Raw genomic sequence first — 17,505 nt, forward strand, 5'->3', positions numbered from 1 at the left:
ACATTAATATAGTGAAATCCCTTACGGAATTTCAGACGGGAAGTGTGCTGTTCCATGTATGTTGTTATATTTTACTCTGTTGCCACCTAATGGCCTTTTTCCATATGGCAACTTGTTATTCTTTTATTCTTGTGGGCATGTCTTTCACTTCGATTCAGGGGTCAAGTCTTCTCTTCCTCTAGCAGCCATTTCATTTTCAGTTTACTTTCTGTCGTGAGAGGACATTCTTTAACCGGCTTAGGAAGGCATCAGTTTTTCAACCACACTCTCTTTTGTTGCTCACACTTGCAGACATACTTGGGGCTACATCTTACTGTACCCTGTCTACACCTGCATTTCTGGAGAAAGTACTGTATTACCAGTTATACGCTGTATGTCCAGATTTACAAAATAAACAAGTCTGGATTGCACAATCCCTGGTGTGCATCATCTCTCCGGACGCTGAGCAGCATTGGTCCTGTCTGCCTCACATCGAAGAAATACGAAGGCACGAATCTTTCACAACTCTTATTAGTCAACGACACCTCCATACGCCTCATGTGGGGACAGAACAAGCATCTCTGTCTGTGTACTGGTGGTTTTTTTTTCCCACTTCAAGTTGACCGGCAGATTTCTGATTCTTGAAATGGAAAACTGAACAGCTCTTCAGGGTGTCCAAGTGTGGAATCAGTTGTCTCAGGGCACTCAGCATGGTGGGAGGAAGGAGGATCAGGGTGAGGAATATCCTGGCCACACCCATGGCTACTCAGACTTGACAGTGTGGAAGACAAGGTGGTGGTGCTGGCTAAGTGACTGGAAGCATTATCCGCTATCCAACCAACAACCGTTTCACACGGCTTTGGCTTCAATAGTGGTGTGCTGCGGTCCCCTAGAAACTGGGACAGGAAGGTCAAGCGAGAAGATGTGGGTCTTTTTTGCTGCCCACTTTCACCTTGGCCACGGCCTCGTCCTCTGGATGCACCATCAGCATCACGTCCACATCCCCATCCCTTGCCTTAACCATTTTAAATGGACTACTACACTATTTCAAATGCTCAACACAAATGTCTTTATTAATAGCAAAATAATATCTGATCAGTATGCCTGCAAATGTACGATTTTTCAAACCAAAACACCAGGCAGACCTCAGCCTGACCTAACAGACTGTATTCAATTTTTGTTTAGTTTTTTTTTGTAAAGTTAATGTATGCAAAATAGTGCTGTATAGAATTTGAGTATCAGACAGCCACAAAATGAGTACACTGGCCCACAATACCCAAACTTGGAGCAGAGCTATATGAGGACTCTCACAGAAATACCACACTGGCAAATCTGTAGCCTTTGAATTTATTTTATGGTAAATAGTGCTGTATAGAATTTAAGTATGAGACAGCCAGAAAGTAAGTACACCGGCCTCCAATGCTAAAACTTGGAGTAGAGATATATGAGGGCTCTCACAGAAATACCGCACTGGCAAATCTGTGTTGGAGCACGCAGATAGATGAGGCCTTTTTCGGTAAATTTAAAACACCCCCCCAAAAAAGTGGCACAAGGTAGCACACACAACTATGCTACGTATGCCTGACAAACTATGATTTTTCAACAGGCCTCAGTCTGACAGAACAGACTGTATTTTTTTTTTTTGGGGGGGTAAATTTTTGGAAAAAAAAATGTATATAGTAAATAAGCTGCAGCAGCAGTTATGTAGCTTAGGGAAGGATGCAGTGGGAGCAATAGATGCACATACAGTGCCTGCAGGCCTTGCACTGATGTGGATATACCATGCCGTGCCTGCCTAGCGCTGCAATATCAGGACCCATGAATTAGCCCTAAAAAGGACTTTTGGTTTCTGAGGAGTTGTGGATGTGAGAGTTGCAGACCTACACTAACTCTAAAAACCACGATTGTGACCCTATCTCGGCAGCAGCTCTCCCTACTCTCGCTGAAACAGGAACAAAATTTGGCGAGCAGGGCGGCGCCAGGTCCCTTATACTTGGGATGATGCTGTGCGGCCAAGCCAATCACTGCACGACCACAACAAAGATGGCTGCGGCGTTTCATGGCCTGGCAGACAATCCCTGCTGTTATGATACGGTGGTCTAGGAGCAACATGGAACGAGCTCTGAAGGAAGTGGTAACTGTACTGACCGCAGTCCCTAAGCTAAACACAACACTAGAAGTAGCCGTGGAATGCTCCTAACTCTCCCCAGGTATCTCGTCACAGCCTAAGAGCTAACTACCCCTAAAGATAGAAGCAGGAAAGCTATCTTGCCTCAGAGAAAATCCCCAAAGGATAGATTAGCCCCCACAAATAATGACTGTGAGTGGAGAGGGAAAAGACATACACAGAATGAAACCAGGATGAGCACAGGAGGCCAGTCTAACTAAATAGATAGGACAGGATGGAATACTGTGCGGTCAGTATAAAACACTACAAAAATCCACGCAGAGTTTACAAAAAATCTCCACACCTGACTAAAGGTGTGGAGGGCAAATCTGCCTCCCAGAGCTTCCAGCAAGACAGAATTAATTCACACTGATAAGCTGGACAAACATAGAAAGCACAGAATGGATAAGTCAACAATCTATGGACAGAAAAGGGCAAGCAAAAACTTAGCTTAGCTGAACTGGTCAGGATAACAGGGAACTCCAAATAGATGTGAATCCAACCAGGAACCATTTACAAGTGGCACTGGCTGAAGATAGAGCCAGACTTAAATAGCCGAGCAGAAGAGACGATAAGTGGAGGCAGCTGAAGACAGCTAAGTCCAAGGAGCAGCCATACCACTAGAAACCACAAGAGGGAGCCCAAGAGCAGAACTCACAAAAGTGCCACTTACAACCACCGGAGGGAGCCCAAGAGCAGAATTCACAACAGTACCCCCCCCTTGAGGAGGGGTCACCGAACCCTCACCAGAGCCCCCAGGCCGATCAGGACGAGCCAAGTGAAAAGCACGAACCAAATCGGTGGCATGGACATCGAAGGCAACAACCCAAGAATTATCCTCCTGGCCATAACCCTTCCACTTGACAAGATACTGAAGCCTCCGCCTCGAAAAACGAGAATCCAAAATCTTCTCAACCTCATATTCCAACTCTCCCTCAACAAACACCGGGGCAGGAGGGTCAACCGAGGGAACAACGGGCACCACATATCTCCGCAACAAAGATCTATGGAAAGCATTATGAATGGCAAAAGAGGCAGGAAGAGCCAAACGAAAAGACACCGGATTAATAATTTCAGAAATTTTATAAGGACCAATAAATCGAGGCTTAAACTTAGGAGAAGAAACCTTCATAGGAACATGACGAGAAGACAACCAAACCAAATCCCCCACACGAAGCCGGGGACCAACACACCGACGGCGGTTGGCAAAACGTTGAACCCTTTCCCGAGACAACGTCAAATTGTCCACCACATGAGTCCAAATCTGCTGCAGCCTATCCACCACAGTATCCACACCAGGACAGTCCGAAGACTCAGCCTGCCCAGAAGAAAAACGAGGATGAAAACCAAAATTACAAAAGAAAGGTGAAACCAAAGTAGCCGAACTAGCCCGATTATTAAGGGCAAACTCGGCCAACGGCAAGAAAGACACCCAATCATCCTGATCAGCAGACACAAAGCATCTCAAATAGGTCTCCAAGGTCTGATTAGTTCGCTCAGTTTGGCCATTAGTCTGAGGATGAAACGCCGAAGAAAAAGACAAATCAATGCCCATCCTAGCACAAAAGGCCCGCCAAAATCTAGAGACAAACTGAGAACCTCTGTCAGACACAATATTCTCCGGAATGCCATGCAAACGAACCACATGCTGAAAAAATAATGGAACCAGATCTGAGTAGGAAGGCAACTTAGGCAAAGGCACTAGATGGACCATTTTAGAGAACCGGTCACAAACAACCCATATAACAGACATCTTCTGGGAAACAGGAAGCTCCGAAATAAAATCCATGGAAATATGCGTCCAGGGCCTCTCAGGGACCGGCAAAGGCACAAGCAACCCACTAGCGCGGGAACAGCAAGGCTTGGCCCGGGTGCAAGTCCCACAGGACTGCACAAAAGCACGCACATCGCGCGACAAGGAAGGCCACCAAAAGGACCTAGCAACCAAATCTCTGGTACCAAAAATCCCAGGATGCCCAGCCAACACTGATCAATAAACCTCAGAAATTACCTTACTTGTCCATCTATCAGGAACAAACAGCTTCCCCACTGGACAGCGGTCAGGCCTATCAGCCTGAAATTCCTGAAGCACCCGCCGCAAATCAGGGGAGATAGCAGAAAGAATCACCCCCTCCGTAAGAATGCCAACCGTCTCAAGGACTCCAGGAGAATCAGGCAAAAAACTCCTAGAGAGGGCATCAGCCTTAACATTCTTAGATCCCGGAAGATACGAGACCACAAAATCAAAACGGGAGAAAAACAGGGACCATCGAGCCTGTATAGGATTCAGCCGCTTGGCCGACTCGAGGTAAATCAGATTCTTATGATCAGTCAGGACCACAACACGGTGTTTAGCTCCCTCAAGCCAATGTCGCCACTCCTCAAACGCCCACTTCATAGCCAACAACTCCCGATTGCCGACATCATAATTGCGTTCCGCAGGCGAAAACTTTCTGGAAAAAAAAGCACATGGTTTCATCACAGAACCATCAGACTCCCTCTGAGACAAAACGGCCCTTGCCCCAATCTCAGAAGCGTCGACCTCAACCTGAAAAGGAAGAGAAACATCCGGTTGACGCAACACAGTGGCAGAAGTAAATCTGCGTTTAAGCTCCTGAAAGGCCTCAACAGCCTCAGAGGACCAATTCGTCACATCAGCGCCTTTCTTCGTCAAATCAGTAAGGGGCTTAACCACACTGGAAAAGTTGGCAATGAAACGGCGATAGAAATTAGCAAAACCCAAAAATTTTTGAAGACCCTTCACAGATGTGGGTTGGATCCAGTCATGAATAGCTTGGACCTTAACAGGATCCATTTCTATAGATGAGGGAGAAAAAATAAAACCCAAAAAAGAGACCTTCTGAACTCCGAATAGGCACTTAGACCCCTTCACAAGTAAAGCATTATCACGAAGGATCTGGAATACCATCCTGACCTGCTTCACATGAGACTCCCAATCATTGGAAAAAATCAAAATATCATCCAAATATACGACCATGAATTTATCAAGATAATTGCGGAAAATATCATGCATGAAAGACTGGAACACAGATGGAGCATTAGAGAGCCCAAATGGCATCACAAGGTATTCAAAATGGCCTTCGGGCGTATTTTATGCAGTTTTCCATTCGTCACCCTGTTTAATACGAACAAAATTATATGCCCCTCGGAGGTCAATCTTAGTAAACCAACTTGCCCCCTTAATCTGAGCAAACAAATCAGTAAGCAAAGGCAAGGGGTATTGGAATTTGACAGTGATTTTATTAAGAAGACGATAATCAATACAGGGTCTCAAGGAGCCATCCTTCTTAGCAACAAAAAAGAAACCCGCTCCCAATGGTGACGAAGACGGCCGAATATGCCCTTTCTCCAAAGATTCCTCAACATAGCTCCGCATGGCGGCATGCTCTGGCACAGACAGATTGAAAAGTCGGCCCTTAGGGAACTTACAACCAGGAATCAAGTTAATAGCACAATCACAGTCCCTATGTGGAGGAAGGGAACTGGACTTGGGCTCATCAAATACATCCTGGAAATCCGACAAAAACTCAGGGACCTCAGAAGAGGGGGAAGAGGAAATTGACATCAAAGGAACGTCACTATGTACTCCTCGACAACCCCAACTAGTCACCGACATAGTTTTCCAATCCAGCACCGGATTATGTTCCTGTAACCATGGAAATCCCAGTACAACAACATCATGCAGGTTATGCAACACCAGAAAACGGCAATCTTCCTGATGTGCAGGAGCCATGTACATAATCATCTGTGTCCAGTACTGAGGTTTATCCTTGGCCAAGGGTGTAGCATCAATGCCCCTCAAAGGAATAGGGCTCTGCAAAGGCTGCAAGGAAAAACCACAGCGCCTGGCGAATTCTAAGTCCATTAAGTTCAGGGCAGCGCCTGAATCCACAAATGTCATGACAGAAAAGGACGACAATGAGCAAATCAGGGTCACAGATAAGAGAAATTTAGGCTGTATAGTACTAATGGTAACAGACCTAGCGACTCTTTTAGTACGCTTAGGGCAATCAGAGATAACATGAGCCGAATCACCACAGTAAAAACACAGCCTATTCTGACGTCTGAATTCCTGCCGTTCTGTTCTAGTCAAAATCCTATCACATTGCATAGTTTCAGGACTTTGCTTAGAGGATATTGCCATATGGTGCACAGCTTTGCGCTCGCGCAGACGCCGATCAATCTGAATGGCTAGAGACATAGATTTGCTCAAACCGGCAGGCGTAGGAAAGCCCACCATAACATCTTTAAGGGTTTCAGAAAGACCTTTTCTGAAAATAGCAGCCAGAGCCTCTTCATTCCATTTAGTGAGCACAGACCATTTTCTAAATTTCTGGCAGTATAACTCTGCCGCTTCCTGACCTTGACAGAAGGCCAACAGGGTTTTTTCCGCTTGATCCACAGAATTAGGTTCGTCATACAATAATCCGAGCGCTTGAAAAAATGCATCTACATTCAATAATGCCGGATCCCCTGTTTCAAGAGAAAAAGCTCAGTCTTGAGGGTCACCACGCAGCAAGGATATGATGATTTTTACTTGCTGAATGGGATCACCAGAAGAACGGGGTTTCAAAGCAAAAAACAATTTGCAGTTATTTTTAAAGTTCAAAAACTTGGATCTGTCCCCAAAAAAACAAATCAGGAGTAGGAATTCTGGGCTCTAAAGCCGGAGTCTGGACAACATAGTCCTGGATACTCTGTACTCTTGCAGCAAGTTGATCCACACGAGAAAACAAACCCTGAACATCCATGCCAAAGCATATATCCTGAACCACCCAGATATCAAGAGGAAAAGAAAAAAAAAAAGACAAACCAGAGCACAGAAAAAAAAATGGTTCAGAACTTTCTTTTCCTTCTTTTGAGATGCATTTAATTCATTTTTGGCCACTTGTACTGTTATGATGCGGTGGTCTAGGAGCAACATGGAACGAGCTCTGAAGGAAGTGGTAACTGTACTGACCGCAGTCCCTAAGCTAAACACAACACTAGAAGTAGCCGTGGAATGCTCCTAACTCTCCCTAGGCATCTTGTCACAGCCTAAGAGCTAACTACCCCTAAAGATAGAAGCAGGAAAGCTATCTTGCCTCAGAGAAAATCCCCAAAGGATAGATTAGCCCCCACAAATAATGACTGTGAGTGGAGAGGGAAAAGACATACACAGAATGAAACCAGGATGAGCACAGGAGGCCAGTCTAACTAAATAGATAGGACAGGATGGAACACTGTGCGGTCAGTATAAAACACTACAAAAATCCATGCAGAGTTTACAAAAAATCTCCACACCTGACTAAAGGTGTGGAGGGCAAATCTGCCTCCCAGAGCTTCCAGCAAGACAGAATTAATTCACACTGATAAGCTGGACAAACATAGAAAGCACAGAATGGATAAGTCCACAATCTATGGACAGAAAAGGGCAAGCAAAAACTTAGCTTAGCTGAACTGGTCAGGATAACAGGGAACTCCAAAGAGATGTGAATCCAACCAGGAACCATTTACAAGTGGCACTGGCTGAAGATAGAGCCAGACTTAAATAGCCGAGCAGAAGAGACGATAAGTGGAGGCAGCTGAAGACAGCTAAGTCCATAGAGCAGCCATACCACTAGAAACCACAAGAGGGAGCCCAAGAGCAGAACTCACAAAAGTGCCACTTACAACCACCGGAGGGAGCCCAAGAGCGGAATTCACAACACCCTGCACCGTGATTGGGTCTCTAAAGTCCGCCAGAACTGCTGGGTGGAGACTGCAGTTACCGCCGAATAATCCCGGAAATGCTCACAGAGTACGCCGAGCATAGCGATACTCGGGCGAGTAATGAGTAGTCGGAGCACGTTCGCTCATCACTAGTGATGAGTAGTTGGTGAGTTTTTGATGTTGCAGATTTCCTGCTGCATTTTTCCACCTATTAGGTAAATTATGTTACTTGCGTTTTTTTTTTTACATTTTTGTATGTTTTTGACTCTGTTTTTTTGCTGTTTTGTGTTAACTAAGTCTGCTTCATTTTTTATACTTCCTGGTACCCGGCTTTAATAAAGCTTTATTGATAGAGTCATGTGTGGATTTTATGCGTTTTGTGTGTGTTTTTTACATGCGTATTTTCCTCATCTAATGCAATTCTATGAAAAATTGATCCTGTATATCGTGGATTTCAAACACCCACGCACCGCAGGTCATTTTATACAGAGTGAAATTTCTCTAAATCCCATCCACTTTGCTGGGACTGTAAGAAGATGCGTTTTTATGCAGTGAAAATACTCAGTGTGAGAACTTAACCATAAATTGCAATATTAATATTATGAAATCTTATATTGGAAATATAGATAATAGTAAATTATTGATTTCCTCCAGGTAGATTAAAATTAGTATTAGAGACCTCAATCTAGGGAAGAGGGGGGCGACATCATGGGCTTGGAAGGCCAGGACTGTATTTTAGTTCCAGTCCATCCCAAGTCACAATATCCAGAAAATGAAGATGTTTACACAAGTGAAGAACACTTAGCGTCCAAACTCTGTTTTATGGGGGAAAAGACAGATGTAAAAGCCGGCCTCGCTGATCAAAGCCATGGTTCTTCCCTCCATGCATGAGTTTGAGTGTTGCCACGTTAATTATTGCTAGGCAACTTCCTTATATGGTGATTCCATTATGACATCATAATGCACCGCCACTACTTCACCAGGTGCTTACTGCCCAGGTGTCATTGTTGTCAGTGATTGGCTGCGAAGCTGGTGATATACTGACTGCGCTTGGATTTGTTAGAAATGTTTCGCATTTCTTCAGATAAACGTAAGGTGTTGGCACTAATCCAGGGGATTCTTACCACCTACGCCCCCGACATTGTGCTACCAATACCCGATGGCGTCCTCAGCTTCACTTACCGGCTGGTTATGAAGCTAGTGAGCGACTGCCTGACCAAATACCAACGAGGTCGTATCAGCTCAAAATATCTTGAGCATTTACAGACGAACATCAGGACATTAGTACAACAGGTAAGTAACAGACAAACTGGGCAAAGCACATAAAACAATAATGGATAATATTCATGAAATACAAGCTGGGGAAGAGGGCGGTGATAGGGTGGGCCTGCGTGCTCTAAAATGCCAGGGCTGAATTTTACTCCCAGTCCACCTTGGTCACAATATGTAAAAAAAAAAAAAAGTAAATGTTTACACATGTAAAGAATATTTAGCATCCAAAACCTGTTTAAAATAGTTTTGGGGGTCAGAAGAGGTTTTCGCTCTTTCCCTGATTCTGGTTCTGATGCTTAACCTATAATGTTGCCACCTTAATTGTTACTAGAATGTTGCTAGGCAACTTCCTTTTATCAGATGCCCCTTTAACCCTTTCACCACCTTGCGATTTTCCGGTTTTTGCTCTCCTTCTCAGAGCCATAACATTTTTTTTTACCATCAATATGCTTGTTTTTTTTGCAGGTCGAGTTGTAGTTTTAAATGACACCATAGATTGCATATATTGTACTTGAAAACGGAAAAAATTTAAAGTGCGGTGAAATTGCAAAAAAGTGCAATTCCACCATTTTTTTTTAATTAAATATGTTCGCTAAATGCTAAAACTGACCTGGTAATATGATTCTACCTGTCAGTGCGAGAATGCAGATACCAAACATGTATAAGTTCTTTTTTTTACTTAAGTGGTGGAAAAAAAACTGAAATCCAGCCACGAGTCGCAACCCCAGAATCATGTGACAAGGGCGCTGACGGGCGAGACTTGTGATACGGTTTTGGTCAGCACGTGTTACATGCCGTTGTCAGTGGTCAGTGATTGACAGCAGCATTAAGTGGTTGACAGCCGAAATCCATCTGTATCTATTTGCGGGACATGACAGTTGATCATGTGCAGGTAGAGAAGAGGGCTCTGGTGCTGCCTAAAAAAGACAGGGACACGACCTTGGACATACCTATACTTTCAAAGTTGTAAATAAGTTAAGATTCCATCCCCGGATTCCATGATGACATCACTGATGAAATGTTAACATTCCACCACAAGATTCCATGATGAAAGTTTATTTACATGAAATAGGTATTTTGGCCAAGAGCAATATAATTTATAGCTTGTACGAAATATCCATATATGTATTTTCATGATTTTCCTTTTTTGTTTATTTCCATTTTTATAGGCTGAAGAACGATCCCAAAGTGGAGATTTGGCCTTTTTTAAACAATTGGCCCAAAAGTTCCTGTATGTACTAGAGTATATGGCCCGCTCACGGAAGCATCTGGTAAGAATCCGTCAGTATTATTATTATTTATTTATATAGCACCATTAATTCCATGGTGCTGTATATTAGACGGGGTTGCATCAAAATACAAATATCACTTACAGTAAACAAACTAACAATGACAGACTGGTACAGAGGGAAGAGGACCCTGCCCTTGGGGGCTTACATTCTACAGGATTATGGGGGAGGAGACAGTAGGTTTGGGGGCTGCAGTGGATCCGTTGGTGTTGTAAATCCAGGTTTAGTCCTTTCTGTCTTTTGCGTACTGTAATTAAGTATTTGTGAAAGTTATATTAATTGTACGTATTATTTTCTTCAGGAAACACCGGACGGTGACTCCAAAGATGGGCAACACCGAAATATCGGTGACCCCAATACCAGTGAGCCAGGGCTAAAAAGTGATCTGATTGAAGGTAAGCTGATCATCTCATATTCCTACACACATATTAATATTATGGAGACACCAAAGAATATATAAATTTACTCTTCATCCTCTGTATGATCATGGTGACGGATCTTCAACCTACCTATAGACTATAATCAGAGCCATATTTAGAGTTTATGCTGCCCTAGGCACTTTTCGTGCTGCCTTCCCCATTGTTGAGTATGACGAATGTAATGTAATGTATGGCACCCCCATAGGCACACTGTAATGCAAGGCACCCCCCATAGGCAGACTGGAATATAAGGCACCCCCATAGGCAGACTGGAATGTAAGAAAGCACCCCCCATAGTCAGACTGTAATGCAAGACAGAAACCTCCATAGGCAGACTCTAATGTAAGGCATCCTCCATAGGCAGACTGTAATGTAAGGCACCTCCACATAGGTAGACTGTAATGTAAGGCAGCACATCCATAGGCAGACTGTAATGTAAGGCAGCACCCCCCATAGGCAGATGGTAATGTAATGCAGCACCCAGCCATAGGCAGACTGTAATGTAATACAACACCCCCCATAAGTAGGCTGTAATTTAAGGCAGCACCCCCCATAGGCAGACTGTAATGCAAGGCAGAAACCTCCATAGGCAGACTCTAATGTAAGGCATCCTCCATAGGCAGACTGTAATGTAAGGCAGCACCCCCATAGGCAGACTGTAATGTAAGGCAGCACATCCATAGGCAGACTGTAATGTAAGGCAGCACCCCCCATAGGCAGATGGTAATGTAATGCAGCATCCACCCATAGACAGACTGTAATGTAATACAACACCCCCATAAGCAGGCTGTAATTTAAGGCAGCACCCCCCATAGGCAGACTGTAATGTAAGGCAGCACCCCCATAGGCAGACTGTAATGTAAGGCAGCACCCCCATAGGCAGAATGTAATGTAAAGCAGCACCCCCCATAGGCATACTGTAATGTAAGGCAGCAACCCCCATAGGCAGACTGTAATGTAATGCAGCACCCCCATAGGCAGACTGTAATGTAAGGCAGCACCCCCATAGTCAGACTGTAATATAAGGCAGCACCCCCCATAGGCAGACTGTAATGAAAGGCAGCACCTTTCTATAGGCAGACTGTAATGTAAGGCAGTACCCCCATAGGCAGACTGTAATGTAAGGCACCCCTCCATAGACAGACTGTAATGTAAGACAGTACCCCCCATAGGCAGACTGTAATGTAAGGCAGCACCCTCCATAGGCAGACTGTAAAGTAAGGCAGCACCCCCTATATATATGCAGACTGTAATGGAAGGCACCCCCATGGGAAGACTGTAATGTAAGACAGCACCCCCCATATGCAGACTGTAATGTAAGACAGTAACCCCCATAGGCAGACTATAATGAAAGACTGCACCCCCCATAGGCAGACTGCAATGTAATGCAGCCCATAAAAAATGAATAAATAAATGCAATACTCACCTCTCTTCCTCCTGGCTCCTGCGCTGCTCCGAGGGCCCGCTCATCTCCTGACAGCGGGCGCTGGGTAGTGATGTCATCGCGCCCACTGTCAGTGTCTGTGACTGCATCAGACACTGACAGGGAGATGATGGGAGAAGGAGCGTAACGCTCCTCTCATCAATGCGGTCAGCTCTATCGGCTGGATGCTGATACAGTTGACTCTGCGATTATGGGCTGGGGCCCACTGCTGGCACCGGGACCCCCACACCAGATCAGGGACCCCATAACGGCCAAGCGGCAGAGCAGGGAGATCGATTCCCCCTGCTCTGCCACAGAATGTAACTGTATGGGTGCGCTGCATGCCGACACAGTTACTGTAGCGTAGCTCCGGGTGGGCCCCCTCAGAGCGCGGGGCCTGGGGCCACAGCCCCTCTGCCCCCAGTAGCTATGCTACTGCACTACACACATGACCGGAAGGCTGAGGTGGGTGGGCGGTACCGACCCCGGACTAAAAAAAAAAATCTTGCTTAGGTGCCGTCCCCGCTTATCCTGGCACCCTAGGCTCGTGCCTTCAAGTGCCAAATACGGCCCTGACTATAATGGAGAAGGCTCGTGCAATTTTGAAAACCCCTCTGGTTCTCTCTTCTGAAATCTTCTCAGCCCCAAAATGCATAAAGAATCTCACAGGGTCCCCATTCAAGTCATTGTCAGATCCCGAACAATCACACATTTATGGTAGCGCATATCTATCTATGGATGTACTATAATTATATACACCATGTGCAGAATATCCATATAACTAGTATTATACCATTTACTTGTCTTTCCTTCCTTATATCGATGTCTTATATATTAACTACTGATATCATCTAACACATGATGTCTCATTATTTTATCATTATATTAGAGACAACTGAGCCGGCAACTGCTGACGGTGGAATATCTGAGACACCAGAGATCCCCGAATCTGCCAGTGTAAGTATCAGAGAAAACATCTGTGTATCATCAGACCACGGGGTATGAATTACACATGTCACACCCCATAGGACAGCGGGTTACCTCTATTCTTAATGTAGATTGGACCTATTATTATTATTCCTGTCTCCTCTGTGTGATGTCCCTTACCATCCCCTCCAGTACAATGATGTGCATGGAGGTTATCCCTATAATATAATTGTATCTGGGGAGCGTCCTGCTTGTATCATGTCCTCTACATCTGCTGCAGTGTAATCAGCGGGGACATAATGTAGAGAAGTTCCTGCATCTGCAGCTTTTATTTTCCTGCAATTTTTATGTCTCATTGTCATTTCTTATTCTTCTAGGCCGTGATCAGATCACTGAATCCTATGAGAAAACCAAGGAAGAGCGACTTTACCCAGATCGAAGAGATCAGCAGTGGATCTTTTGGGTGAGATTTATGTACAGTGTATAATCTACATTTTTCCCAAACTCCGTATGATGATGCCTCTGTCTATATGTCCTGCCTTAGGGAAATTCCTATGTATGAGTCCAAGATCTGTAACATTTTTAGTTTTTAGCTTTGTAAGGACTTGTTTTTTGTGAGTCGAGCTGTTGTTATTGATACCACTTTGCACTAGATCTAATCTACATCTAGTCACTAGTCCACATCTATGATGCGACATGAATGAAAACCTCCCATAAGTGATCATTCATGCTGAGTTATTTTGTGTATTTCAAGACGTTGATTTTTTAGTAACGGCCATACATTTTGTATTAACTATTAGTGATGAGCGAGTATGCTCGTTACTCAAGATTTCCGAGCATGCTCGGGTGTTCTCCGAGTATTTTGGGCGTGCTCGGAGATTTAGTTTGCGTCGCCGCAGCTGCATGATTTGCGCCTGCTAGACAGCCTGAATACATGTGGGGATTTCCTAACAAACAGGCATTCCCCACACGTATTCAGGCTGTCCAGCAGCTGCAAATCATGCAGCTGCGGTGACGCAAAGGAAATCTCCCAGCACGCCCAAACTACTCGGAGAACACAGGAGCATGCTCGGAAATATCGAGTAACGAGCATACGCACTCATCACTGTTAACTATTAGTACAGAAGATCGTCTGACACATAGACAGACTGTTAGTAAGAATTCTGTATAAATTATGGATTTTTCTCCTCTACAGGGCCGTCCACTTAGTGCGTCATAACGACACAAACAAGGTGTTCGCCATGAAGAAACAAGCCAGGAGAAAACTGCATAAACCCTCCGATCTTAAAAGGGCCTATCTGGAAAGGGATATCACAATATTCTCCGATTGCCCCTTTGTTGTCTCCACGTTTTGTTCCTTCCCAACTAAACGACACCTGTGCATGGTCATGGACTTTGAAGCAGGTAAGACCTATCCATTGTATCTATATCCAGCCCATATCTGCTTAAATATAGAAAGGTACCGATGTATTTATAGTTCATTAATTCACATGCTCATAAGAACAGTTTAGGAGGATTACATCTTTCTGACAGATAAATAGTTTTCACTGCTTCTTATTGCATTTTTTTTCCGATGTCGGGGCAACAAAAACACTGCAATTCCATCTGAGTTTATTTGTTTTTTTATTATTTATTTTGAATGGAGAAAAATTGCTTTTTATATTTTTTTTTCCCCAACCATTTTTATTATTTTATTTTTTAGTCTCCATAAGGGACCTGAACTTGCGATTATGCAATCGTATTTACTATGTACTGCAATATGGGTATTGCAGAATATGGTGAACAGATTGGTCCCCTATGACCTTCAGAGAAATACCGGAATGGCAAGGATAGTAGTCTTCCGCAGACACTCAGCAGCCATAGAAAACCACTCGCATGGAATGGGGGAGATGAGTGCATAGAGCACCTCGCCTCCAGGTCACCTGCTGTAAATGTCACTGTCAGAGATTGACAGTGCAATGTAAGAGGTTACCAGCAGGGGGCAGATCTGAGCTCTCTTTTTGTATAGGGCTACTCTGCAGTATACAGTGTACGCTCTACATCACACAGTGCATCTTTATGATTGACTCCTTGCCCCAATGTCTCAGCTTATTTCTCATTCACACTCATCATGTGTAATTTTTACAAACCTTCACCTGTTATATTTGCTTTTTGCTTTAGGAGGAGACTGTAACAGTTTCATAAAACTGAATGGTCCTTTACCCCTCGACTTGGCCAGCATGTACATTGCAGAAATGGTTCTTGCTGTGGAATATCTGCACAGCTATGGTGTGGTTCACCGAGACCTGAAGCCTACAAAGTAAGTGAATACAGCAGTATAATAAAGGGAGAGACAGTTATAGTTTGGTATACAGTCTATGATTTATATTTTATATATTATATTTTATTTCACAGCCTCATGATAACATCAACTGGACATATCAAAGTCACCGATTTTGGAATTTCAAAACTTGGACTCATGAGATTAACATCAGATAATTACAAGGTTCGAACTAAAGACATCACCAGAGAGTTTCGTGATAATGAGGTTAGCTTTACATAAAAAAAACGTATTCTTTACAGATCTGATCTATTTCTGCTTCTCTGATATTTTCTCACATAGAAAACTTTTCCACTATTATTTGTCACAGTTATTTTCATTGATCATCTTCTCATTATTCTGTTGGTTTCCAGGTGGATGGCACCTATCATTATCTAGCCCCAGAAGTCATCTTAAAGGTGGGCTATGGAAGGCCTATTGACTGGTGGTCAATAGGGATCATCTTATATGAATTTCTTACCCGCCATGTGCCATTTAACGGAAGATGCAAAAGAGATATTTTCAACAGTATCATCAAGGGTAAGTAAAATAATCTGAATGCTATGTGATGCCATAGTAATTTGGTTCAGTTGTTAGGTTCATTCTTTGGTTTAGTTACTTGTTGTTTTTGATTAAAAAAAAAATTTAAATGATAGTAAATGTAGAGACTTTCTTTTTTTTTTTTTAAACTTCTTTTTATTAACTTTTAAGATAACAAAGTGTACATTCAATACAATTAGATATGTCATATAGCAAAATGATACCCAAGAACCCTAACCCTCCCCAATCCCTCCCAAACCCATCTCTGCGTGCATTGAATATAGAGTTATTTATGGGATAGGTGTGTGACCGCCAATTCGCTGCTCTAGATACCATTGGGTATTTTCAAAATGGTCTCGGAGTTTGTCCCTAACCCCCAGGGGTAAGGATGGAATGAAGAAAGACCATGTGTTTAAAAATTTACCAGACATCTTTTCTTTACTCGTCAACGCGTCCATCCATTCCATTTTGAAAAGGAACATAATCTTAGCATGGATGAGAGACTGTGGTGGAACAAACGGACTTAACCAGTGCTGTAATATGCTTTTCCTAGTAGCCGAGGCCCAGATCGTGAGAGTAGCTTTAATATGTTTAGGTAATTTGTGTTGATTTTCACCTAAAATGTTAAAAATAGCCCATTGTGGTGTAAGTGGGAAATTAATCCCGCACATCGTCTGCAACCCATCATGTACCATTACCCACAGCTCCTGGATCTTTGGGCAATCCCAGAGATGATGATATATATCGGTATTTCGTATTTTACATTTGGAGCAAGAATAAGAATTTGAAGGAGACATTCTAGACTGGAAATAAGGGGTAATATAGGCCCTGTGTAATATCAGTAAGGCCATATCCGTATAGCTACTGTATGCCAGTATCTTTCTTTGTGCTAAAGTGGCTTCAAGGAAGTCACCTGCCCCGAAACCTAGGATATCCTTTGACCATTTTGCTAGTCCCGTGTCCCTCCCCTCCCATGACCATCTTTTGCGTATTATAGAGTAAATGCTACTTGTAGAAGCCGGCTGCGATCTAGTGTTTCTGATAAAGCTGTCCAAACTATTCCCTACCTCCCCCACATCTCCATCTGGAAGACATTTTTGTGCTAGACTGCGTGCCTGTAGGAATAAGAAAGGATTGTTGTTAAACAACGGGAAACGTTGTGATGCTATGTCAAAGGAGAGTAAAGAGAATCCGAAATCCATCAAATCAATTGCTTGTGTGCATCCCTGGCCTGCCAGAAGACTATAGAACGGTGGTGGAGTCCCTCGTAGAAAACCAGGATTGCCTAGGAATGGTTGAAATGGGGATATCCCAGCACGTACTTTGCAGAGCCTTCTACATCGCCTCCAAGTCTGTATCGTTTGCCACAATATTGGGTGCTCCTGAAGCTCGGACGGAAGTCCATCCCCGCCCAAATGCAACATAGCTGACAACGATATATGTGGATATATTTGTTGTTCTAAACTAATATTAGCAAA

General features: G+C 43.7%; 1 protein-coding gene across 1 annotated transcript in view; it reads left to right on the forward strand.

The window, feature by feature from the left end:
* LOC138652190 (microtubule-associated serine/threonine-protein kinase 4-like) overlaps window positions 1–17,505 on the forward strand; it is a 33,783-nt gene that overhangs the window by 5,206 nt on the left and 11,072 nt on the right. Inside the window, exons 6-14 of the mRNA XM_069742958.1 lie at window positions 8,972–9,151; window positions 10,300–10,401; window positions 10,721–10,814; window positions 13,151–13,218; window positions 13,566–13,651; window positions 14,384–14,592; window positions 15,349–15,487; window positions 15,583–15,715; window positions 15,862–16,027. Of these exons, the coding sequence (XP_069599059.1) occupies window positions 8,972–9,151; window positions 10,300–10,401; window positions 10,721–10,814; window positions 13,151–13,218; window positions 13,566–13,651; window positions 14,384–14,592; window positions 15,349–15,487; window positions 15,583–15,715; window positions 15,862–16,027 (1,177 nt within the window). The remainder of the gene's footprint in view (window positions 1–8,971; window positions 9,152–10,299; window positions 10,402–10,720; window positions 10,815–13,150; window positions 13,219–13,565; window positions 13,652–14,383; window positions 14,593–15,348; window positions 15,488–15,582; window positions 15,716–15,861; window positions 16,028–17,505) is intronic.

This window comes from Ranitomeya imitator, chromosome 10, assembly GCF_032444005.1.
Source record: "Ranitomeya imitator isolate aRanImi1 chromosome 10, aRanImi1.pri, whole genome shotgun sequence".
In the NCBI taxonomy this organism is placed as follows: Eukaryota; Metazoa; Chordata; class Amphibia; order Anura; family Dendrobatidae; genus Ranitomeya; species Ranitomeya imitator.